The 27,627-nt window shown below is 37.5% G+C and overlaps 1 protein-coding gene across 13 annotated transcripts in view; it reads right to left on the bottom strand.

The window, feature by feature from the left end:
- The window catches only part of LOC126367292 (rho GTPase-activating protein 21), a 472,944-nt gene that overhangs the window by 76,799 nt on the left and 368,518 nt on the right, over window positions 1–27,627 (bottom strand). For 4 of the 13 annotated variants that reach the window (XM_050010725.1, XM_050010729.1, XM_050010738.1 and 1 more), the window contains 13 exons: window positions 26,100–26,270; window positions 25,397–25,660; window positions 24,948–25,189; window positions 24,296–24,874; window positions 23,819–24,033; window positions 22,420–22,527; window positions 21,597–21,677; window positions 20,930–21,103; window positions 19,995–20,048; window positions 19,102–19,213; window positions 18,027–18,116; window positions 16,778–16,883; window positions 15,833–15,916 (listed from right to left, as the gene is read on the bottom strand). In XM_050010725.1, the coding sequence (XP_049866682.1) occupies window positions 15,833–15,916; window positions 16,778–16,883; window positions 18,027–18,116; window positions 19,102–19,213; window positions 19,995–20,048; window positions 20,930–21,103; window positions 21,597–21,677; window positions 22,420–22,527; window positions 23,819–24,033; window positions 24,296–24,874; window positions 24,948–25,189; window positions 25,397–25,660; window positions 26,100–26,270 (2,280 nt within the window). Of the gene's footprint in view, window positions 1–15,832; window positions 15,917–16,777; window positions 16,884–18,026; window positions 18,117–19,101; window positions 19,214–19,994; window positions 20,049–20,929; window positions 21,104–21,596; window positions 21,678–22,419; window positions 22,528–23,818; window positions 24,034–24,295; window positions 24,875–24,947; window positions 25,190–25,396; window positions 25,661–26,099; window positions 26,271–26,942; window positions 27,114–27,627 lie in introns of those variants that run through there. The other 9 variants (XM_050010737.1, XM_050010726.1, XM_050010727.1 and 6 more) reach the window with 9 other exon arrangements.

Here is a 27,627-nt window from a genome sequence, read left to right as displayed (position 1 = left end):
TAAAAAGTTTTCAAATGTCTTTACGGACAGACATTTTCATCCGTTTACACATAATTACTTTCGAAATTTATATCTTGTTGGAAATGAAATTAATTTCTATACATTTTAAAATATAATGGTTAGCCTCGTACGTATATTCTTACACGGACGTTTTTACAAAATATGTATGAAATCATTTTATATAACACCATAATTTGAAACAGGAAGATTTTTTATGACATTTTACGTAAATAACATTTTTTACTTAAACCGTAATTTGCATTCATCATCAGCCCTTAAGGGTGTTTTATAAGAAGCCGAAAAGTTTATCAATTTCGCGATCTTCTCTCCATACTTCCTGCCCTTTATCGGATTGACAATTTAAGGCATTTACAACGTTACAAATTGGTAACCTTCGGGGAAAGAGGAGGCGATTTTTCATTGTGACCCACAGAAAAAGGAAATCCTATGCCGTGTCAGGGTCAGTCTTAAAACAACGCGAACATAAAACAATATTTGAACAGTAAACCTAACACGCGCCATTAAACAGACAACGTTTGAGATGTTCTATGCCACAGCCTAGTTTGTTATGAAACTATTACATACATTTAAAAATACCGTGTCTAGGTTACTTCACACGTCATCCCATTGTTCTAACAGCCGCCTATTAACCTGCATCGATAAACTTCTTGCAATTTCGATAGCCGCGAACGACATAATAAAACTGGTGTTAACGACATCAATTTCATAAACCCGATCCTTATTAACGATGATAAAACGCGGCTTATAATTTGTTAGATAAAGTAGTGATTACTCGGTGACGGTCGGGTGTATTTTTTTTAAATAAAGAGTGAGTGGTGATGGCGTAGTCTCACCGAATATGGTCCGGCGGCGTCGCCACACACGTCGCTCGATTACGCAAAATCGAGACAACGCCGCCCTCAAATTAACCTGCCGCCGCCGACAGCGGCTCTTAACGACCTACCTTAATACCCGAGGAAGTGATTATTGTTTATTTTTATAATTGTCGCGGCAGGAAGTCGGAACCCGGCGCGGACGCGAGCCGGCGGCGCGGGTAAATCAGCCGCGCATACTCACACTCACACGCAAATAAAGCAATTTGACGACGGTTAATTGAGTAACTGTCACTGCCTGATATATGAGCAATTTACGTCAGCAGAGCTTACGATGATGTTTATTGCCCTATCGCTAATGAGAATGCCGTGGAGATTCAATCGGCGGGACTTTATTCATACGTGGTTCGATGAACTAAGAGATGTAGCATAAAGTAATTGAAAATGGAAGTCTGGCTTGGAGAGTTCGTAACGAGTTTGTTTGATCGTCTCGATGTGTCATTGTCACAGCATGTCGTGTTACCATATAGTAAAGGTGAAAGCCCTTCCTGACGCAAGCGACGACAATCTCCTATGATCCAGGTACACAGATCACGCGCCGTTGGAGGGTTCGTTACCCTTGCTCTCTATTATTGGTTTTTCACCTCCATTAAACCTGTCTCCTTTTGCAAATTGTCACGATTTCTAAGGTTCAGTGACCCGCAGGGAATGGGTACTAAATTGTGCGGGTTGCCGGGGTAGTTTCCGACGTTCATAACGAAAGGTTTCTAGGACCAGAAAGAACTTGTTTGTCAGTTGGAAAATTAAGTCAATCGAACATTGTTTTGATCGAATTGAATGCTCAAATTTTAATTGAGAGGGCTATCAATACTAATCAGTGAGCAGTTGATTCCTTCGCTCGTTTAGCAAATGAGCTGGTAAATGAAGAGTAAGGGGGCGTTGTGGGCCAGTGCGCAGTGTTCAAGGCCGGCGTATAAATAGCCACTTGTCCCGGCGCGGGCGCAGGAGCCAGTTCTGCTCCGAGTCGCATCCTAAACTGTCTTTTTCCTTTAACCACCGTGCCATTGGCCTTTGTCTAGGACATGACAGTGCAAATAGACCTTTGAGAACTGGAATATAGACGTAACTGCATATATGTGTTTGACGCTGTTACATAAAGAGGCCGTTGCGGGTATAATTACGTATAAATACTGTATTGAGACTTCAATTAGATATTTCAGCATGTAACTGCCGATGCCGATATAATGAATGGCACAATGAAATATCCGTTAAGTAACGGACGTATATATGAGGATATAAATAACAATTGTGAGAAAAATTCGCCGTCTTCAATTTATTTAATTATCATTGCCGAATGTGCTCCTAAAAGGAACATTATAAATGTTTTGTACCTCAAACCTAAATAGGCTTAACGGTCAGCATTCATAGAGGTTAATTTATCGGCCGATTCAATTCGAAAAAAACTATTTTGTTCTGCATAGAATCCGTACTGTGCACTAACCAACTTGTAATAGTAGTTTAAAAGAGTATATTCCATATTCCCAAAAGGAAATTTAAATCGAAAAGGGCTGACTCAGTTGGGACTAGCAAGCTGCAGCTCTTGACAAGTCGGAATGAGCGTGTAATGGTTACCACCGGGTCCTAATCCTGTCCATGCGATTTTTTCGATCTATATCAATATGCCGACGCGAATATTCCATATTCATCTGCGTGATTTTCTGTGTGTATTTATATTATTAAATTGAGTCGTATACTAGATATGGACAAATGGGGAGCGCTGAAGGCTCTCACCCGGTACAACGTTTAAAACAACAGGCCTGAGGGTGCCTAGTTGGGCGCGAACCTCTGCTCAGGGCGTCGTCTGAGATAAAAAAATATTTGAAAGAATTAATCGACCCTAGTGGGTCGATAGCGATAAGCGCTGATTGAGGGAAATCGTCGACTACGCCGATGGGGTCGGTATCGGGGTGGTATAATGGACCTACGACCTATGTTTTGTTTACGAGGCAACTCAATAACTACTTCTACTGGCATGTGTTTCGTACGGAGAAATTAAACGTTATTTTGACGCGTTTATATCGGGAATGAGTAAACAATGAGCACAATTAAAACATAACAAAGCTTGGTTATTTCTGTTGAGGACGTGTTCCTACGCCAAAATTCCTTGCACCTGATGGTTTGGCATTGACTGAACCAAGTAGCTAGGGTTGTCAGTAAAAAAGACACTTATTATTTTCAATACAATACAAAAACGCTTTATTGTACTTATAAACGCAACACTAAAAACAATTACAAATATGACAAAAGTACAAGTACAATCGGCGGCCTTATTGCTAAATAGCAATTTCTTCCAGGCAATCTTAGGGTTTTATTTAACTTTTTTTTAACCTTTTTAATTTTTTTCCTTAACCTTTTTTATCTTTTCTAGCATTCATAAACATAAACTCGCGTGAGATTTGCCCAGTATTGCCCACCGGGGTAAGCAGAGACTATAGAATTACATTTGTTTCGATCCCGATACACTTCTCTTGCTTCATCAAATACGTGTTTATTATTTCCTTCTATCAATAAAGAAATAATAAGATTTTCTAAAAATGGTACATTCAACTCTTTGACGTTCGAGAAAAGTATGATGGAATTAGTTGGCGTTCTTTTTACCCGACTACGGCGGAGGTTATGATATTTTTGAACGCTTATGAATATAATAGATAGAATAGAATAGAATAGAATAGAATATAATAGAATAGAATAGAATAGAATAGAATAGAATAGAATAGAATAGAATAGAATAGAATAGAATAGAATAGAATAGAATAGAATAGAATAGAATAGAATAGAATAGAATAGAATAGAATAGAATAGAATAGAATAGAATAGAATAGAATAGAATAGAATAGAATAGAATAGAATAGAATAGAATAGAATAGAATAGAATAGAATAGAATAGAATAGAATAGAATAGAATAGAATAGAATAGAATAGAATAGAATAGAATAGAATAGAATAGAATAGAATAGAATAGAATAGAATAGAATAGAATAGAATAGAATAGAATAGAATAGAATAGAATAGAATAGAATAGAATAGAATAGAATAGAATAGAATAGAATAGAATAGAATAGAATAGAATAGAATAGAATAGAATAGAAAAAGTTTATTATAAAAGGACGCCACACACAAAAAAGACAACAACATCATATCAAATTTCCACTAAAACAATTACAAAAAAGCAAGACGGATGGGTGGGGAGTTATGCTGTAATGTGGGTTCGTGAATGGCTGTCAACTGATGAAAATTATATTATGGTCCATCAGTTGGTGAGGAAATAATGCCTTAGTCCACATTTACAACATATAGGGGTGATAAGTGTAACATTGTATTCGATCCGGGGATTTAAAAAGAAAAATTGTTTTAACAAGCTGCTTCCACACTTTCATAGCTTTTATAAAGATTACGCAAATAAACGCCCGAATATCCGATCACTGCACATCACAACTGAGTATAACACTGTTATTAAATTAAAAAAATATATATAGCGTCTTTGGATACCAATAAGTACGAATACCTCATGTCACTAAATCCTCATGATTTCCTTAAATAAATAAAATTAAAAAAAAAAAAAAAACAATCTTCTGCCAACCCTACAAAAATGGAAAACAATAGCGGATACCATTGATCGTTGACCTAAGATGCACATACATACACAATTACACAACCACATATACACACAAACAATCAATTGAAGATATTGATTCGCACGCCTGCGCATTCATTCACAACTTTTTTGAACGTGCGATACAAGTAAGGAACTAATCATTACAGAGAGTAATATGTTGGCATTGACATCCATTCTAGGCAATTTGTTGTAACGTAGTAGGTACATAAACATCGGCTCATACATATTAGGGCTACCAAGTACGGTCACGAGCATTACGTATACACTTTGGTACTATGTCACATTAACTTTTTTGACAAATTGAACTGTAAGTCTCACTAAATTTCAAATATGTTAGTGCGACAGAGTCCTAAAGTGGGTACATCATATTGCTCATGACCTATAATGGTTAAAAAACTTATTTTGGATATTGTGTGCAATCACTACATAGTATAAAACTAATAGATAGAGTGATTCAAGAAGAAGGTTTATATGTATAATAACATCCATTAAATAGTGGAGAAATACTGTTTATTTTTGCGGTTTTTAATGTGATGTCGTAAATAATTTCATTTTTTACTCAGCATTGCACCCGAGCGAAGCCTGGGCGGGTTGCTAGTAAAGTATATTTAATTTGTATTGTATTGTATTCAATATCCTATTTTAAGCAACTGATTATAAATCTATTAATCATCTTTATAGATAATTGTAGGTAATGGTAGAACAGCTGATTAAGCAGCTGTTTTGAAAAGAACTAGGAAGGCGCAAGCGCAGGTGCATAATGTGACGGGTTTTATAGCGGAACGCGACTTCATCCGTCAAACGAAGGTTTTCAATTATAAGCTCGATGGCTGGCATCCGAGCGTGGGCTTCATCAGTGGCTGACTATCTGATGGCCAGACTTGTCTGAATAAAGCGTGTCTTAAACTGAGAAGAGATTTTGAAAATAATAATAAAAAACATACATAAATAAACTCAAATAGGGTTGATGGCATCTGGAGTAAGCAGAGACATTTACATTTGGGCGTAATTTGAGGGGATTATATTTGACTCTAGTGGGCAGACAGCGACAAGCGCTGAATGAGGAACTGAAAAACAAGAAAAACTTAAATAAAAAAAGCATTAGTAACTTAACCAGATAAAAATATTTCCTTTTAATAACCTAATTTATTTCTTTAAATTATCCAGAAGCGGATTCTTGACTAGGTAAATATTTCGTCATCTGATCCAAGACACGGAGATAAACCTTATTTCTTGAACTTGTTTTGTATGTTGTGTAGAATAAAGTATATTTCATAATGTAGTTATTTAACACACTTTCGAAGCTTTAAATAAAATACTCGTGCAGAAACGTTACTAACATACTGTGAGGCGCTGTATAGATCGTACAATATAAGAAACAATAAAAAGCCTATAAGAATCACACCCCATATTATATGGTATGCGCGCGCAGGATCGCAACTCGCGCGCAATGACAGGACTCGATCGCGTGCTCGCGATCCATTTCACGCCGCGTTTGCGCATATCGCCGTTAAATTAGGATCATCCCATGTTTTGAATCCTGATGCGAATATCAATTATATATCACGGGTTGTTATGACAATATTTCAGTCGAGTTGAGTAGTGCATGAGATTGATCGTTATAGGGTGATTTAAAGTTGTTTTTTTTTCTATTTCGAAGCGTTGTATTTCAATGTTACGTTTTAAGGATCTTATCTCATAATTGTTTTCATAAATTTATGTCACTTATAACTAATTATAAATTAATAATTATTATTATTCTTTATGTCTGGATTGATTCCATTTCGTCTCTTTAAGGCCGTTTCCACCACCCACCAGGCCTAAACCAAGTGATCACTCATTTGATAAATTGGTCTGATTGTAAGAGTTTTCGGACTATTCGGCATTTGTTTAACATTATTATGACCCTAACATAGGTATAAGGTTCCTACCTCACTAACTTTAAATATAAAAATACGAGTATTAGGTATATTTTATTCAATTTCCTATAATTTTACTTTCCATCATAGTTTTTATCCAACATTGTTATTATTTAAAGTCTAAGTTACCTCAAACATGTGTACGTGTTGTTTTAGTATTTGTTTAAAATTTTAATTTTAATGTGGTTGTAAAGTTGCCTGGAAGAAATTGCTGTATGAGCAATAAGGCCACGTGTTGTGCTTTTCTGTATATGTTGTCCTTATCTCTGTATTTTGTGTCCATTGTGATCAATAAAGTATTATATCGTTGGTCCCGGATACTATTTACTGATGTAAATAAGTAGTCGTTACCATGAGCCATGTCAGGGGCCTTTGGCGGCTCAATAGTATCCCTGACGCCAGGGTTGATGAGGTTGGTACTCCACCTCACAACCCACACGATAGAAGAAGAGTATTATATCTAACTATACACTTGTAATGGTATAACATACGGTCATTGTACATAATATGGATGTAATTTTTTGATCCGAAATAATCAAATTTAATTAATTAATTTATTAAACAATAAACAAAACAATTTTATTAAATAAACAATTTTATTTATTTATTTATTTTATTGTCCGTTGCATTTTATTTGTACGTATTTTTTTATGTATACATATATACCGATGATGTATCTTAAATAAATAAATAAATAAAACACCTTATATGTCTATGTTACTCTATCTACTATCATCATCAGACGACACATGACATCATTGTCTTGAAGTGGTGCACTTATCTATGTTACTCCTGTAATATATCAATATAAATTAAGACGAGGAATGTTTATACATAAACACTACTCTAAAGAAAGTGTTGATATCTAAAAACAATAAACACGTCACTAACAGACTCCAATCCACTCAAATCACTTAACAGTCCAAGGTGCAAAAATCTAATCAATTCCGTTCCGTCAGCTGCTCTCAATTGAAGAAACTCAATAAATGAAATATTATATTGAAAAATACTTGAGCACCCGCCAAAAAGTCACAATAAATAACAAAAATATGGAATGCAATTTTCATATTTTAACTTTGAAATGGTAAGAACATGACTTTTAAAAGTCTAGACAAACTATCTCGGCTAAATTCGAACCGTGTTACAAAGGCTTAAAGTTTAAATGTGATAGAGACAGTATTATAATGTTGACCATGTTATGAACGGTATGTTTAACCTTGCTCGCGTGTTGTTATCATCATAAGTCATAACTTATTTGAAAACATTTTCAATTTTGCTAGAACTAGAGATGCACTTCTGTATGAGAGTTATTTTTTTTTTACAATATTTTTCTAGTACTTGTAGTAGTGATACCAGTTTTAATGTCTACGTACAGCTCTTTTAGAGAACTTTATTTAATTCTAATAAGCAAAACTCAAAAACAATTTAGTCAGTATGTTTTTACATAATAATGTTAAAACGAAAACTATATTTATGTCTGTATAATTTGTTTGTGCGTAATAAATATTAAATAAATAAAACTATAAATAAATAAAAGTATTTATACAGGTACACAAATAAATTACACAGAAATAAACATGAAAAAGGCGACCAAGGGTGGGGGGGTTATGCATACCAATATTGTTTTGGTTGAATGTGTGAAACTTTAATTTAATCATATATAACAACCAATGTACCATATTTAATGCAAATATTTTTTTTGATTTGATTTTTGAGCTTAACTCAACAGTTGAGTTTTCTTCCAGCAAACCTTGGAAAAGGAAAAGAACACAAGACAGTAATTTATTCGGTTGATTGATCGATTGTTTTGTGATCACTGAACTATGATGATTAGAATGAAAGTGCGGGGGTTATTTTATTGAAATTGAAGCATGCTTACTATTTAGGCCAAGTAGTATTATTTATTTATTTAGATACACATACAGCAATATGAAACTTTAACAGACAGCATTATAAAATATATAAATATAACAATAATATATACATATATAATAGTTAATGCCATTTGTGGCAAATCTACAATAAGTCACGTCAAAAAAGTTATCTATTGAAATGCGATCGTTGCCGCTGGCTCTAAAACTAAATTTAACAGTTCACAACAAAGCATTTTTCTGTTCCCATATTTTCGTTCTGCATCCTTTCCCCTACGGCTACCATATTTAGCCAAGACAGTCGAGTGGGAGTCACCTGTAGATTATTGACTGTGAGATTTACAATCGTCTGTCGTACACACATACATTAACTCACGCCCATAATCCATAATGGGGCGGGTAGAGGTACCAGTAGTCAGACGATGATGTGTAGTGATTCTAGTATAGGTATACAGATCAATGGTACGGTCACGAGTATTAATATGTATACACTTTGAAACCATGTCTCATTAACTTTTTTGGCAAATGAAACCGTAAGTCTCCTTAAATTTCAAATATTACAGTGCGACAGGGTTCTAAAGTGGGTACATAATATTGCTCATGACTGTACGTGTGCTTGATGGCACGCGATGAATTAATTTTGGCCACGGCATTAAAGTCGTAAGAACGAACGTCCTTTTAAAATGTAAATCCCATTGTTTAACAGTGTGTTCTGGAAATCTCGCTATTTAGAAGGTTAATTCAGAAGTGATTTCAGTGTTTATTTATTAGCTATGACACATGACTAGTTTCTTTTTAAATTTTATGAAAAATCGAGCCTAATAAACGATGATGTCTCCAAAGTACTGTGGTAGGCTTACTACTAACGTTTGCCATCCCTGCATTAGTATCTGTTTACTAATGAATGTCATCCGTTAGTCATTAAAATACCTAAAATAAAGCCCCATATTTCACTGACAGCATTAAAAGTAGAGACTAGACTTGCCTACTAAGATAGGCATTGCCATTGACAAATGAGTTCTTATGTCTTGTTTTCATCAAATCTCTTTTATTTTAATTGTTGTATTTTTATGTGAGTTTTCTTGTGTACCTTTTAAGTAAACAAATAAATGAAAGTCGTAAAACGTAGCATACTCATGAAATGAAACAAAACACCAAGTTTTGATGAATGCTACGTTACTACACTTTTTGTTGTAATACACTTAGTGACGTCATAGCAATTCCCTTTTATTTTGTTCTACGAATTTCCGTTGTTTGATGACGCAATTAAATGTTGACGTTGTGGCTGAAATTGAAGTGTGAATCCTTATATAGTAAGCATTATGCATTCTGGCTATTACAAGGTTGTTATAAATATTAGTTTTACAAAAAAAAAATACATAGACGCGGGTATGAAAGAATATTATGAACGTGATGTGTATGAGGTGAAGTTTATGAACGTGTCCTGAGGGGGTGTGGGGAGAGAGAGGAAGGGGAAGGAAGATGGCGGCGGTTAGAAATTCAGCCAGTGTTCCGGATTATATTCTTTTTGTAAAGAAAATATAAGAAAACGTTGAACATTACGAGTGATTTTATTTTTACTCCACCACTCTACATATATTTCTAAAATAAACTGGTTAAATTAAGGTTGATTACGTCTACTAAGAATATATGTATTGTATCGTAATTGTAACTTCGAAAAAAATGTAAGTACTCTTATACTGACGCCTAATAATGAAAACCACGTACAGTCATGAGCAATATAATGTACCCACTTTAGGACATTTAGTGAGACTTACAGTTCAATTTGTCGAAAAAGTTAATTTGACATGGTACCAAAGTGTATACATATTTAATGCTCGTGACCGTACGCGCCATTTTGAAAAATCACATTCTAACATATTTACGAGGTTATAAAACGTATTGAACAACGAACACGTGTTTCACTGATTCAATGTTTATGTTTTGTACGACGACGTCGCCGCAGCCAAAGGGTTATTCACATTTAGAAAAGTTCCACTTTTACTATAACTCGAATGGGAAATGAACCCGGCACTCTAGCTTGGCAACCAAGCTATCTAGTCATTACACTACAAGGGTAGTCAATAGTGAAACAGCTAACACATTGACGTTAGTGGTAGTAGGTGGGCCTTGTCTTAGCCGCAGAGGTCGAGCAGTTAACAACTTATACGACCTAATAAAATTAAGTGAGATATTACATTTCAGCGAAGCGTTTGCGTGATATACCAGAAATATCCACTAGAACTACAGAATTAGATTTCAGTAGCGAAGTTTAAAATATATTGAGGAAAATCATAATAACTATTATCTCCTTACCGTTATCCCGTTTTTACAGGGTACGCTTACCTGATGCACACCCCGGACACTTCATACAAAAACCCTCGTTTTACACAGACACTACACATTGACGTTATCGTACACGCGTATCTGTGTGTGTGACCTCAGACGCCCATATGACTGAGGACTAAAGTAAGACCGAGGGGAGGTGGGGTAAACCTAGCTCAGCGGGGAGTTGACGTCCTGTACGTAGTATTATTCCTTATTCTAGGCCTGAAGATTCGGGGTCCAGGAATCTTCAGGTCTAGGTTTTTACAGAGGCGACTGCATGTCTGACCTTCCAACTCGCGAAACAAAAACCAGCCCGATACATGTTAGGTTTTAACTTCAACAACTACTTAAGCTCTCATTTATAACAATCTCACATCAACTTTCTCAACATATTAACAAAAGTGTATATTTTCATACTCTATTTGTGAAATGTCCGCATTAATAAACTCCTTGAAATATAGGGGCTTCAGTTCTTGGAATGCCTAAATCTATTTCTCAAGGAATGTCTTCCGCGTAGTGTAACTAGGGGATTTACATCCTTATTACTGAAGAAATAGGGTCATATTGCACTGTTGGTTTGCAGGATATCGAAGAGAAAATGGCGCTCCTTTTATTGTACGTGGAAATGACAGATTAATAAGAAATTATTGGATGTTTCCTGGCCGACGGGACACTTTTAAAGGTCCGTAGTTTAGTTACATTATTTACATTCCTTCTAACCGGAGCATACCTTCCTTTCTTGTGCGATATTCCAGCAGCTTTTAGTATGAGTGTGTAAAACGATTTACGTACGATCCGTTTCCATATAAAGTCGTTCAGTTTTCTCTGCTTCCTATAAGTATTCGTATTTGAAACTATGATCTTGTTAAGCATGTAAAAGTGATTACCAGGGATTGACTCGATAGTTTTGTTTAGTTTTTGATAGTAACCAGTCAATCTTTGGAAAGTTTTCTTAAGTACAACTGGAGGTTAAAAATATAAAAAGCAATATTGCAATTTGACATTTGCGCACATAAAAGTGCTCAATGTCAACAAATGTCAAATAGAAATATTGCTTTTCTAAGTGAATTGCTTCATTGTGGCCTTTTTGACCCAACTGGTACTATTAACAAATCCCGATTTCCGACTTTCAGAATTCGCAATCATAAAATGCTTTTCTTGACGAGTCAACACATGACGCGTCTTTACCTTCGCCATTGCCGTCAAAGAACTCTTTACGATAAGATGACAACAATACAAAAATGTTTTACGGAGGATATATAAGTTGCTACGACGATGTGTGACATTTACGCTGCATCTGGAAAGGTTACGTACTGAAATACATCACGATTGTATGAGTGACGAGTATAGTAACCTTCGGAGCTTCATCAAAGACGTCAGCGACAGGGGTGGACGCAGGTTTAATAAATAGTCTGTTTACACAAAAGAAAATATATGTATACAGGGTGTTAGTGACATCGTAACGAATACCGAGGAGGAATACTAAATATCATGCTATGTGTTGTCTTTATGCAAGTAAATCGGAGATTTTATTTCGGACCTGTATAAGGTCACTACAACTACGAGTACAGTGAAAGTAGGAGTACCGCCCTGTGCAAGTTCGTGAGAGATGCGTCGATGTATGTTATTGTGCCGTAGTTTAGTTAGGACACGGCGGCTGATCACCGGATTGTCCGAATGTAAGATGATCCGTGCTTCGAAAGGCACGTTAAGCTGTTGGTCCCGGTTACTATTTACTAATGTAAATACGTAGTAGTTACATGATAGTGATCTTCTAGCGTTGTGGGTTATGAGGTGGATTACCAACCTTATCAGCCGAGATGCCAGGGTTACTATTGAGCCGCTAAAGGCCCCTGACATGGCTTATGTAAGGACCGCGTGCGTTTTGTCAAATAATATAAGTGTTAATATTTGTAGCGCGTAAAGTAGTAAGAATACATACATTAACTGCCTATATACGTCCCACTGCTGAGCACAGGCTTCCCTTCAATCAACCGGAGAAGAATAAAGAAAAAAAAAAAGAAAAAATAAAGAAAGAATAAAGTAGTAAGAATATAAATGAAATAATAATACGCAGAGATAATAAGAACATAACAGCTGGCGTATCAAAAACATGTACAACCTTACCCATAAGTCTCATTAATTAAGTCCCTAACTTCACGCTCTAGTAAGTATAAAGTAAAGACGTTTGATTATGATCGGGTTTAAGGCACTAACGAAACTCTTGCGCAGACATCAATAAAATGCACCAGTATGTTACGTACTTTTACCGGGTGGGAGCGCTCAGCGCTCCCTATTTGTCCGGCCAAGTAATCAATGCCATATGCAGCAAATCTAAAATTGGTCAAGTCAATAAAACAAAATACGTAGATTTTTTAGGTAGGTTAGCTTAGTAATGGTGACAAATTATATTCCTTTCTTTCCTTTTCTTTTTTCCTCGTTTCTTTTTTTGTCTTTCCTTTTTTTCTAGTTTGTATTAAATACAATGGTATACCAATTGCAGACGGTGGAAGAAAATTGAAAAATAAAGAGAGTTTATGTGACTTTTTCACAGAAACAGTGTTTTATGAGCCCCCTGACAGAAGCAGGCCTGTACTAATATTAATAATTAACCAAATTTACTCCATAACCATACCAACTTGCGCACAGAAGTCTAAAGGTAGTCAGTCGGTTGACTCGCCGTTACGTCACGGTTAACCGCCATGCGGGCGATATGGCGCATGCGTCGACAGCTGCGCGCGGCCGACGCGTGCCCAAGCGTTATCCCATATATTATCTATGGTGATATAGTAGATATGCTAAACTGTCTTTTGCACGTGTATCGCACGCTTATGATATTTGTGACCGTTAAGAATAATTATTACATGATAATGATCAGAGTAATAGCGAGGAATCGGTTTGACGACTAAATGCAAAAAAAAATATACTGTGGTAAGCCGGCTTGCTTCTCAGTCAAGGAGCGCCCGTTCGAACCCCGGTACCGAACTTCACCAATAACTTATTCATTTATAATAAGTGCAGTTTTACTGACATAGTTGGCTCAACCATTATAGACGGCGATACGGCTCATCACCTATCACGTTCGTCTAACAGAAAGCTCATTGAAGTGTGGGTATTTAGATCATCTTGGATGTACCTCTGGCCTTTGTAGTCGTGAGCTTATGTTTTTGTCAAAAGAGCTGATCTGATCTTATCAGATGTATTCAATAAAGCCTGATAAGTTCGCTGAAGGAACATATAATAAGAAACAACTCGAACTCTGTAATTCCTATAAGAGTGGTCCATAGTTACAACAAAACTTCCACTAACTAAAACGCGGTCTATATCGCCTTTTTGACAAATCATATTTCGAGTGTAATTTTTGTTAACAAAACTTCGCAATAGACACGTTCGTTGAGGAAAAAAATGTGGTCGCTCATAAGACAAAAAATTGTTGAAAGTAACCGAGGTTTTGTTGAAGAAAATCACGTTATAATGTAAATTTTTAAATTGGATGTGAGTTTTGTTAACAAAACCGCGCAAAAGACACGCCAAGCTAGTTTCAATGCGGTCAAAATTTGTGGAGTTATACATGCAATATATACACGTATTGAAATTAATTGAAAGAAATCGAAGTTTTGGGGAAGAATATAAAATCACAAAGTGATTTTTCTAAAAGGCTTACGTGGTTTTCAGTCAAGGCGTCGATATACCTACATCAAAGATGGACCATGGATGCCCCATTAATTTATGCCACCTGGCAATACTAAATATTGTGTGTAAACACACGATTTAGATGAGCTTATAAAACAAAACTGTAAATAATGACAATTTAGATGAGTTTATAAAACAAACATTGTAGAATAGGTATGGGTATCTTGGCAAACACATTTTTTTTTTGTATAGTAAACAAGTAAGTATGGGCTTTATCAATTACAAACGGACTTTCCAAGAAATGGGGTGAAAAACAAAAACATTCCACTGATCACAACAATATCCCATTACGAGTTAAGTGTTCAAAATATTTGTCTTGCGCACATAGTAAGCGTACGTGGTTATAGATAAACTAATAAACGCATTGATCGGCAAGTCAAGGCCACAATTCTTGCAAATAAAATTTTTAACAAAAAAAAAAACCGACTTCAAACGCAAAACTAAAAAGCAATAAATAAATTTACTTCGCACAAAGTAATTAGTACGTATTTTCAATTAGTTAATTAATTTATAATTCTGAAGCCGGTGCCAAGGAAATGCTACAACGAAGTACCGATTCATATATTTTTCAATACTGATTGTTTTGTAATTTTTTGTTTGACATTGTTTTGTAATTGCTTTGATATAGGTATTAAACAATTATTGTGTGTACATAGTAATTTGATATTGTAGTAGGGTTGTTGTAGCATTTACTTGGCACCGACTTCAGAATTATAAAATAATTAACTAATTGAAAATACGTACTAATTACTTTGTGCGAAGTAAATTTATTTATTGCTTTTTAGTTTTGCGTTTGAAGTCGGTTTTTTTTTTTTGTTAAAAATTTTATTTTATTTTACGATTTTAAGTGATGGTTAGACCGAGCAAGGATGCAGACAGACAGATTTTCTGATTTATATTCATATATAATAATAATATATTATTAGTAGTGATCACATTATTATTGATGAACATGTTTACACACACACACTCACACACGCATACCTATCTTGTTATAGTACGAATAACTCTTAATAGGATTGGAAATCGAAAAGATTATATTTGTATCTCACCAGTTTGGTATTATGAATTTTGGTATATACTTTTTAAAATAATGCTTCTTATCATGGAATAAATGAAAGAGCTTGGAAGGGCCAACAAGTATGAGCAAATAGTTCATAATTCAACTTTGCACTCCACTCATCATTTAGGTTGTTTATATTTCGCTTATGTGTTGAATAGCTATAAAGATATATTATTATGATAGCTATTATCGACACCCAATTTAATTGATTCCCGAATCTATTGGTTATTCTGTTAAGGAGTATTTTTATTTATAAAAATGTGGTAACCCCAGCAGCAGCGTTATCTATGTGGATGCGATAATCAAACACGTACTCCGAGGGCTTCGACTAATAAGCTAAGCGTGTGATGTCTAGGCAGATAAACGTCGTTTGTAAATGGTTCTGGATTTAAATTTGAATTTAAAAAATCCAGGGATGTAAAAATTACATTTTAAAAACTACAACTCACCTGAGTGGGATGGTGTCTGTAGAGATACAGCTTAGTCCCATGCAGCACGGCCCACACCTGCTTCCACGATCGATCACTAGCTCGCTGAAACAAAACAATATGTAATTTAAACAGCTGTCAACTTAGATTTCGATTTGCAGAATTTGTTTATGGCTTCATTCTATTCTATCGAAAAGAAAAGGGACGGAAAATCGTCAGCTTAATAACGTGTCTTCTAACTTGATGCGTCATTATTAAGGTTGGTCATAATCATCTTGAGTATTTTTGACGTCACTGTCGTCCCTGTGGTATACTGGGAGCACCAGTTCGAACCCCGGTACAGGACTTGCACCAATGAGTTATTACATACATACATAAACTCACGCCCGTAATCCCAAATGGGGTGGGCAGAGCCATAAGTAATCAAAGACAACCAATGAGTTATTAATCTATCTTAAGTGGAGTTTTCAATAACACAGTTGGATCGACTATTATAGAAAGTGACATGGCTCACCACCAATCATGTCGATCTAACAGAATGCTCTGTAAGTGGGTAATTAGTTCATCTGGCGAGGAATGTACTTCTGACTAACTCTATCTACTTTCTTGGCTTTTGTATCAAAAGTGACTGCAAGTTTCCTTCTAATTACGTAAAAGTTTAAAATATTCAACAATCCCTTTAGAACACATCATACATTATCATCATTAACCTAAGCAATACGCTCTTGTCGGTGTAGTAGTCTCCATTCCTGCCTATCAAAGGCTAATTCTTTGATTTCTTTAGAAAACACGACGTTCGCCTTCTCTATAATTTGTACCATGTAAGGTCTTCTTGGTCTTCACCTTCCTTTTATCTTCCCTTACATGATATTTTAAATAAAGGCTCTACATACATACATATTTCCCACCGGGGTATGCAGATCACCAACATAGAGATAAAAAATAATTATTGTTATTTTTTTTTACCTTGCCATTGCTGACCACCATTTTGACTTGCACGTTGCCCTCCACATCACCCTCGGCTGCCTCCACTGCGCCTTCTGGCGACCCTTCTTCGCCCTTCTTTTCTGGGCTAAAGGACATAAAAAATAAATTAATCAACGTAATCTTATATGATTTGCTTTGTGATCAGTGACCGACTAGTGCTCAGTGACCGATTAGTGATCAGTGACCGACTAATGATCAGTGACCGACTATTGATCACTGACAAACTATTATAGTGATCACTGATAATTTTTATGGAACGCTCTCTGACCTGACTAGATAATTCTAAGTTATGAGATCATAATTTCTATTCTTATAATAAATGCAATTTTACTTACTAAGGTTATAAAAGTTTGAGATTTTAAAAATGTTAAATGGGTACCTATAAGATACATCCTATGTAAAGGTAGTGACAGTTTGGAGAAAAAGACGTTAAGAGATTGAAATATAAAGTATATATGATAACATCATCATAGGTGCGACAATGCAGGACGGAAGGGGCAAGTCACAGGGACTGTAACCTGGAACCTGACAGGGGGCAGTAGTAACTGTCAGTACTCTTTAGAGACGGCAGAGTTCTAGTACAGCTTTGAAATACGACTACTCGGGGCGCCACTCGCGTCAGAGTACTGCGGAGCGGAAGGAAAATACTGCCCTATTTTTAAATTAGTGATGTGGTAGGATAACATGGGTTTTTGTTGATGGTTTAGATACCATAGACATACTTACTTTTCGAAGAGATTTCACTATGCATCAAATGCAATAATTAAATTGAATTAATATTACAATGTAACAAAATACTGAAGTACAATACAACATACATGCGTCACTCGTACACTAATGCGTTTCTAAACTACCTACGACAACACATGGTTCATGCAGTTGCAATGACATATTATTCTTCATGCAGTCAGACAATGATTCTGTTATTTCCTTTTAATCGTTTTCAATGTAAATTAATATAATTTAATTAAGTCTCCTCATACAAGTTACTTGAATCTCCAACAATGATACTTTGCTTGTTACGTGACTTTTACTTAGTACTTACTCGACGTGTATTTATAAAGCCCAATGTATACTTAAAACTGGGCAAAATGCAGTGCAAGGCTTTGTCTATGAAACTTTCTTTGCAACTAGCAGCGCCATCTGTTATTAGAGTTCGGAACTATCACACATGGTAGCAAGCGCTAGAAAGCGCCATCTATCGCACAACTGCTGTCATGCGACGTACCGGCCAGGGAGAGAGGCGTGAGGGTCGAAAATCCGCAGCAGTGGCGTAATGTCTTCCGTGAACCGAGGGGGGCGCCACTTGCGGTGCGCGCTGTGTTTTTGCACAACCCAATTTTAGTAACCCCGTTAGTTTTTACCAATTATTCACCAATATAAAAAAGACTCTAAGCTAAACTTTTTTCTAATTGAGTAGCCATTTAGTGAGATTTTGGCCATTAGACAAAAATCGTTTCCGTTTGGTGACATGTTCAGAGTCTACTACTGAGCAATGCTTTCATATAATATATAACTTTAAGGAATAAATATCAGCCAATTCCTCACTAGTGGCCAACCTTTAAAGACCCAATTAATCTAGAATCCAAAACAGACTTGTTAAATACCCAAATGACATGAAATACAATGTTACTATCTACAGAGGACATACAAAAGTACACCATAAGGGCAGTAACACAGGGTAGAATCTAACTACAACATAAATATGACACTGGATTTATAGGAATAAATGTTGACAGATATTCAATGCTTTTAGACATTATAATGTTACATTCTGATTATAACTAGAAGGGGCTACTTGGGGACAGCTACTGAAATTGAAAAACTTTAATACTGATGCAGTCATATGATTACTTAGATTTTTTTCACATAAATTAGTTAGAATGACTATATTATTTAAAAGTTATTTTTTTCATCTTTGAAAGAGGAATTGTTCTTGTTTTAAATTCAGAATCACTGTTCCAAAAAGTCTTAACGATTTCTTTGTCCAGTAAAAAGATACCATTCGGTCATCGACTTAACAACCGAAGAACAGGTGTAAAAAGGCCATATTGAAGTAATTCATCCAAAAAAGCTATATTGCAATTTGACATTTGGGCATATAAAAGTAAGTGCGCAATCTCAACAAATGTCGAAAGGAAATATTGCGTGGTGGTTTTAAGCCCCCAGATTGTGTTTGTCACACTTTAGCCGCGCCATCCGTTCCATTCCCTCAAAAGCACCCTATATTTCAAACGATCTATCAAATGACTGCATCAAGAAGATAATGAACTAAATATAGCAAAAGCTTCCCAAATACGCACCTCCTCAGCGCATGGTGTTCAGCATCAGGCTCCACATCGCTGTCCAGGTGCAGCCGGTCGCCCCACGTCGCTTTCAGATACGACACCCGGCGCATAGCTCGCTCTTCCTCTGCTTGAATTGTTAAAATACTAATTAGTATTCCTGCTTTCGTGATATGAAGTTCGTAGATTTGGGAACAGGGATTCCAACACCTCCAGCAACTCTCTGGTTAATGACGGAAGGCTTCGATCCAGCTACATCAAGGTTGGTTGATTAATTCTACGTAAATGTCTAATTATTATCAGTATGAAATATTTATTTATTCATCATCTCCTTAGCATTATCTCGTTTATCACAGAGAGAGAGAGAGAGAGAGAGAGAGAAAATGAGTCCGTTTACCTAATCTGAAGATTTGACAGGTCCGGTTTTTTACAGAAGCGACTGCCTGTCTGACCTTCCAACCCGCGAAGGGAAAACCAGTTCCATACAGTTTACAATACAGTGTACTTAACAAAATAATTCACAAAACCATAAAATATTGTATTCACGGTATTGCTGTATCAACCTAAAAAGACCGATGCCTGTGCTAGGGTTAGATACTATAGATAAGTATATCTAATATATCTACTAGGAACCATATTTCTTATATACTACTTGTTGAGATGATCTGAAACGTCTGAATTTTAAAATCACTCGAATGTCTCTACTAGCTTCCGTTCCAAGACGCCCAAGACCAAGCCGTAGCCAAGACGGTGTGAGGCGCCATCGGTGTAAAAAAATAAAATGGCAAATGCAAAGAAAAACTGCTGCTATTTATATAAGTTGATATTATGATATCCCCTGATTTTATAAGTTTACAATCCGAACCGTCTTTATTAACTAGTCACGCTAAAAAATCTTTCAATCAACTGACCTCCAAGCTGCGCATCTTTCTTCTGTCGCCTCGTCACCAAGTCATCGGCAAAGCCTGTAAGAAAACCATCTTTATAGATATGTGTCATTTCACCTTGGTTGTCAACCAAAATTAGTACATTGAACATCGATGACGGCTGTTAGTTTGCATTAGTAGCACACCTAGAAGCACACATGGCATTCGGAGTTAGTAAAGAAGACAAATTAGGTCCAGAACTCTCTCCCTTACACTTCGATGGCTTGGCGGTCATTTTGGAATGTTTAAGGATAATTAAAACACATAATACCGGGGTTTTACCGCGTTAATCAGGGATATGAGACTCCCGATCAGAGATATGGGTCTCATATCCCTGATTAACGCGGTAAGAACCCGGTATTATGTGTTTTAATTATGATAATAACCACGTAAACCTCAAACAATGATTAAGGATGTTTTACAGTTTATTCGGATTGGTTTTTTGTTGTTTTTAATCAAGATAAGCATGCTGGGGGATGCAATTTGATCACAAAAAGCTTTACAAATTCATTAAACTGGTTCTTTTATACTTGTTTCGTACAAAAAAAAAATACAATAGGTTCATAATCGACTCTTTGTTAAGATAATATGATTAATTAGTTTGGTAAAAACGGCAATTTTGAAGGTTGGCATTTAAATATTTGCCTATAGTGATATACTAATCGCTTTTGTCTGACTGTAAGCAAAATGACAATCAATAAAATCCAGTTTATCAAATCAGATTTAATAACACGTCGACACTTCTACGGACAGTGCTGAGTGAGAGTGATCAGTGACCTGGGATCAGTGTCGGTGGAACTGTCAAGGATTAATTGTATAATACAAACAACGAGATTCTGGAACGTGGCGTAGGTTAGTTCAAGTGGTTAATAAGGGAGAGAGCGTGCAAAGTACGGGCGAGCATTGCGTGTGCGCGGGACCTGAGTCGGCGGGCGTGGTGGGTGTGGGCGAGGGCGAGGTGGCGGCGGACTGCGCCGGCGACGACAGACTCAGCTGCGTCGGCCGCGCCGGCGCCGCTCCCGGCAGCGACACGCGATTCATCGCCTCCATTTGTTCTCTGTTCAGCCCCATTCGTCTCTTCGCGTGACTGCCATCTTGGGGCGAACAGTGCTATTAACGCCGTGCTTCAAGCCTCGTGTGTGTATTGTAGATATAGTGGGTGGGGCGTGCAATGTTTTTATCAGGATTGTTTGTTCAAAGTGATGAAAAGATGCAGAGACCATCATTAATAAATACATTACCCTCCTTTGTCTTGCGCAGTTGGCTTAAAAGGCGAGTATCTCAAGTCTTAACTGATTTGACAGCTAAACTGATAAATCGATATTGACACGTCCTTGTTATAGAAGTTGATTTGCACATTAATTATTTCTAGTAGGATTGCAATCTGATAAAAACACACACACTTAAGTCAAATAAATAGACCAACAAATTATCTTTTCCGTGACAATTCGTTAGCATATTCATTCGCCAACTATAATAAAAATGTAGTGAAATGATCACGCAGTGTAGTGAGTAAATGAGCACTATTGTGCGAGAAAAAGAAATAAAAGAAGTATTTATTTATTGATATGTGAAGTAGAAGTTTACCTGAGGCATGATGTCTTCTAATAGGTAGTCCTTCACTTCCGGTACTGTTCGACCTTGTTCGCATTTGAACCTTTTCTGTTTCTGTAAACAAAAATAGAGTACATTATTGACACATTTATGTCCATCCTAACTACTTATATATTTGTTTATGTCTAACTTAAATAACTACTGACTTACCTAGATATTTAAAAAGCTGATCTACAATTTTTTTTACATATCGCCTTTATATGTATATCGTCGAGGTTTTGTTAAAGAAAATCACGTTCTGAGGGGTTAAAATGGCCACATCGAGGCAATTCATCTACAAAAGCAATATTGCAATTTGACATTTGCGCATATGAAAGTAAGTGCACAATGCAAACCTATGTCAAATAGCAATATTGCTTCTCTAGGTGAATTGCTTTGATGTGGCCATTTTAACCCCCATGTGAACTAATCCTCGTTTTCATTGAAGTAATTTCATTCCGGGCAAAAATTGAGACCACAATTTTTTACCTAGATTGAAACTAGCGTGTCTATTGCGAAACTAGCGTGTCAGACCGTTAGGCTCACGATTTGGAGATCCGGGTTCGATTCCCGATGGCGACATTGTCGAAATCACTTGTCCTGACTGTCCTTTGAGTGGTAAGGACTTTACGGGTTTCGATCACCTGATTGTCCGAAAAAGTGGAATGATTCCGTGCTGCGGAGGGCAGACGTTGGTCCCGGCTATTAGCCGTAAAAACACCTATGCTCCATATTCCCTCCGGTTGAGTGAAGGGAGGCCTGTGCCCAGCAGTAGGACGTATATAGACTATTTATGGTATGTGGACGTCATACTAACCGGGCACAAATCCATCTGGAGGTGGACAGTGGAGGTGTTTGCTGCCGGTGATCATGAGCTGGTTGCCTGACAAGCTGCCGCCGAGGGGTATGCCTTCGTGCTCCAAGTCTAGAAGAAGATATTTCCTCACGTTAGGCACCCAGGATCTGAGGGTCTGAAGGGGCCGCATTGAAGCAATTCATCTAAAAAGCTGTATTGCAATGTGTCATTTGTACATATAAAAGTAAGTGCGCATTTTCAACAAATGTTAAGCGGCAATATTGCTGTTTTATATGAATTGCTTCATTGTGGCTGTTTTAAATCCTCTGATCATTGAAAACTTCAGAATTCGTGTAAATCTCAATTAAGTTTACTCTTAATTGGTCCCTAGTTTGGTTAGGACATTACAGGCTGATTGCCTGATTGTCCGAAAGTAAGATGATCCGTGCTTCGGAAGGCACGTTAAGCCGCTGGTACCGGTTATGACTTACTGATCTAAGTACGTAGTTGTTGATGAGTCATGTCAGGGGCCTATGGCGGGTCAATAATAACCCTGACACCAGGGTTGATGGGGTTGATAATCCACAAACCACACGATAGAAGAAGAAGACTCTTAATTGGTGATTGACACGTTTACAGAATGTTAATTGCACTTATAATCCTTCGATACTCCGATGTTTTTTATTCGTTATGACTATTTCATTTTCACAATGCACTTATAGTTTTCACTAGTGATTTGTCCGGCCAAGCAGTTAATGCCATCTGCGGCAAATGTACCATAAGTCACGTCAAGACATGTAATATAACTTTGTAATATGGCGTACACTTCACTACACACATGCCACAGCTTCTACCAATGCACAATACTTTATTAAATAATTCTTTTACGCCACAATGTTTACGAGTACTCCGTCGCGTGGCCCGCATTCACTAGCGTACCTCGATAAACAGATTTGCTTATCATATCGTAAAACATAACCATTCATTCGTCACTGACTCTTATCTTTAAAAGTTAAGCCGTCGCTAATCTTTATTTTTTCAAAGATTTTGCGCTTTAAGAAAACCTTGTCCAGGACATTGGGAAAAGTGTCAGCGCGCTATCTTACAGAATGATGTAATGTATATTTTGGAAAGTTACTTTATGAGAACGGTACATGAAAACATAAATCGCTCATGTGATAATAGTCACAAGTTACTAAAAACAGCAGAGATTTACAGATTTTTACTATCGACCCTACAAGAAACGGACAAGTCAGGAGTGATTCACAGTGATTTAAGATTTTGATCCTTTTTAGAGCACGCTTGGAACTCTTAAATTATTAAAACAATAAATAATAACCCGTGCGGATCAACTACACTTCATTGACATGGGTAGTCTAGTAAATTCTCAATTAATTATAGCTACACTTTGAATCCTCACCTTGTTGAGGCTGCACATCCAAAGACCGAGCCTCTCTCCGGGCCACTTTAGACTCGAACTCCTTCCTTCGGAGCGCCACACTTGGCTCCAGCCTGGTGGTGGACAGTCTGGCTAGCTCGCTACGAGCCACTTCAGTCCGTCTCTCGCCACCGCCCCGCGCCTCTTCCAGCTGCCTTGTTCGCGCTGTTACTAGTTGTAGCTCAGGGACTGGATATCTAGAAGAGTTATGAAGAAAATTATCAATAGTATTGTCTACTTAGTGTACTAGATAGTCCACGGGTCATTGGCCTTTCATAGTAGTGACGCTTTGAATGAATCGCGTCGCCTGTATACGTTCTATCCTTGAGAGTGTAAATGTGGAGAATAGTAATCGCATTGCGATTTTCAGAGTTCTTGGCTGGAACAAAAGGTTCTCTTCTGGGAAAATAATCCAAGTAGCGTCTATAGTGTCATCATAATGAAATATGAGATAATTACCTGCTATCCTGATTAGGATCCCTCTGTTCATCTCTGTATTCCGAGGAACCATTACTGACAGTTCCCATGTTCGTGCTCTGGATGTTCGGCGCCATCTCCTGTATCTTCGCCAGGGTCGAGACAAACTGCGCCTTATCTAATTTCTGCCGCATCTTGTCATGAGTTCCATTGACCTCTCCATAGCCGCTGTAAGTTCCACTATCAACGCTTGCTGAACAATCTTCTTTCTTCTGATCCTGGGATGGGATCGAAGGCGGAGGGGAGGCGGTGAGTGGAGGCGACGCAGCAGGCGGCGGCCACGCTGGTTTTTGAAGCTTCTGTGGTCTGGCATAGAACTCCTTTTGTTTAATCGGTGGAGGAGCATCAGGGGTCACCCAACCAGTAGGCTGGCTCGGTCTTCTAAGGAAGGCTTCCTTCTGTTCAAGGCTCTTTCGTATTCGGGAGAGGATGATCGAGTCGTCGATTTCTCGCCCGGTCAGTGTCGAGTTGGAGTCGAAAGAGCCGAGACTGTCCTTACTTTCTGTTGCCGATGAGGGCAGTGACGTGTCTGACTCCCGTCTGCTGAAATCAAAGATGTCACTGATTAAAAAATAATCCTCTTTTCTTTCCCGAAACAAGAATTTCAATTTTTTAGTTATTTCTGAATACCAACCTATCATGTAATAGATAGTGCGGTGTACTGCTAAGTCGCATATCATACCGCGACGGGGTAAGAGACGCGACGCTCGCATATTCGGGTTCTTCCCGATGTCTGACCGGAGCCTGCGGGGCTGGCAGCGCAGCCCTAGGCCTCCGGTAGGCGTCGAACAGCCGCGATTCGTGTTCGGTGATTGGTGCCGGCATTTCTATAGCTCGCTGGTTTGACTCTGGGTTGTAAGCGGCTTCGCTGAAATACTGGAGAAGAAAACATTCTTAGTTTTAATAAAACATTTAGGTAATCGCAGTTTTTTATACTTAAGAGTAAATTTCTGAAGCAAATATGTTGTTTTTAAATCAACAAACAAACAAATCTTTTGTGGCGTGGAGTCTTGAAGGGGAACTCACCAAACTGCTTGAGTTCATGAATTGTCTTAGGCGCGCAAAATAAACAATCAAACCTACCCGTTGCAACAAGTCGTGGTCTCTCGGCACAACAGTGAGCCTGAGCGTGCGAGGCTCTCTCTGTGCCAGTTGCACGACCCTCGCGTAGGGGGCCCTCGACCGACCGCAAGCGACGGGCTCTCCGTTGACTGCGAGCACGCGGTCCCCCGCGCGCAGGCCGGCCGCGGCCGCTGGCCCGCCCGGGCGCACGGACCTCACGAAGATCGTGTCCATCGGAGCGCCCACCGCGCCCACCGCGAGGTGCCGCGCATCCTCATATAACTCCTGCAATTTGAGAGAAGGACCCGTTAGAAATCTTCACCTGCAATTGCAGTATTTTAAGAAATTATTGAAATATTTCTTTGATTTATTAGGAGTTCAAATATTAGTTGGGGATATTGTGGATCAGTGTATGATTTTCAGAAAGGTATGTCTAAGAAAAAGAAACAGAAAGTAGAGTGTCAGGATCGAAGTAAATGGAATTCCATAGTCTCTGCTTACCCCTCCAGGAAAAAGATGAGTTTATGTACCTATATCTAACAGGAGTTCATAAAGAAAGAAACATATGATATTTTAGGACGCCATGGTAACTACTTCACCGGGACACACAGAAAAAATACATTATGATAACAGCGCTTCAATCACTTTCAATGTGATGTACAACGCGACTATGTCAGAGGCCAAGACATGCGTTATATAGTGGATGTAAAGCATCGGATCGTACCTGTAAAGACTCCGGTGGGTAGACGACGAGATGTCGGAGCGTAAATCCGAAACCGTGCCGAGCGTCGGGGCGCTGGATGATGATGGTGCGCGGCGCGGCGGCGAGGGACGCAGCCGGCGCGGGCGCAGCCGTCGGCGCAGGCAGGGCCAGTGGCGGCGCAGCGGGGGGTTGCTAGAACGAAAAGAGTAAGGTTAATACAAAATAATATATATGTAATATATGGATCCCGTCCAAAAATTAAAAGACTTCGCCATTCAGCGGTCAAAACTGTCTTTTTTCATTAGTATACTTAATATTGATGTGTATAGGTTACAATAGGAGATTGGGCGCTTTAAATAGTAAATTATTATACATCAAAGACCACCGACCCGCAGTGGAGCAGCGTGGTGGAGTATGCTTCATACCTCCTCCGGTTGATTGAGGGGAGGCCTGTGCCCAGCAGTGGGACGTGTATAGGCAGTTAAAAATACATCAAAGGGGCGCATAATGACAAAAAATTTTTCAAATTAACAAAACTTTTCCCTGTTCTGTAATAGTGATTATAATTCCATATAAAACTGAAAAATATGACAGCGTAAGAATTATCAAATCAAACCATAATATGGCACTGTGGTTTATGAATTGCCTGAAATAATCACATACTTAATACGGAAAAACTGATAAAGAGAATAAAGCATCAACACAAAAAATAATATATGTAATGCATTATGCTACACCGACAAGAGCGTGGCTCTTAAATTGATGATGATGAATGCATTATATTTTCGTTATAAACATAGTATTGAACAATAACAAGAGATAAGTAATTTTCCATCGAATAATAACCGATCGATAGGTACCTACTTCCTAGATAAAACTTCCTCTGAAACATTAACTTGTATACGCACTTTAGATATTTTCACTATCAAAACCACCTCTTAAAGCACAATATTTATACTTTTTTTATCGTACTATGTAACTTTGTATTAAATTAATTAAACAACACAAAAAATATATAAATATTCAGTATTTAAATAAATTTATTAAACACCTGTTTACTTATACCGATACTTTATCACTGCAACTCGATTTATCGTACGAATAAATTCACAATAAACAGTTATGACGACGCAAGATTGCAGTGCTACAGATAATAAAGATAAATTAATATAGATAATACAACTAGTTTCATGTATTTACATTGCAAACGGAAATAAGTAACGCCTGATAATCTTGCTAGTGCGCGGAGGCGTTGTGTGGAGACAACGACCGACTGGGTGCTAGATACTTCTTAAATTATACACGACATTTTCTTATCCGCCAAAAACAAAAGAGACGGGCATATCATTTATGGAACGCACGTAAATTTTAGGCTGACGACAACCTTTTAAAAATTTTACATTGCACAATAATGCGAGAGAATTAAATTGACTATTAGATTAACCGGGTAATTTATTTTAAAATTAATAAATGTTAATCGCCCGTCCCTTTCGTTTTCGGTAGACAAGAAAATGACAGGTATAACTTAACATAAAATTAGGTCTCTGCA

This window comes from Pectinophora gossypiella, chromosome 6, assembly GCF_024362695.1.
Source record: "Pectinophora gossypiella chromosome 6, ilPecGoss1.1, whole genome shotgun sequence".
Taxonomy (NCBI): Eukaryota; Metazoa; Arthropoda; class Insecta; order Lepidoptera; family Gelechiidae; genus Pectinophora; species Pectinophora gossypiella.
Note: the sequence above shows the minus strand (reverse complement) of the source record. Positions and strands in the feature narration are given on the sequence as shown.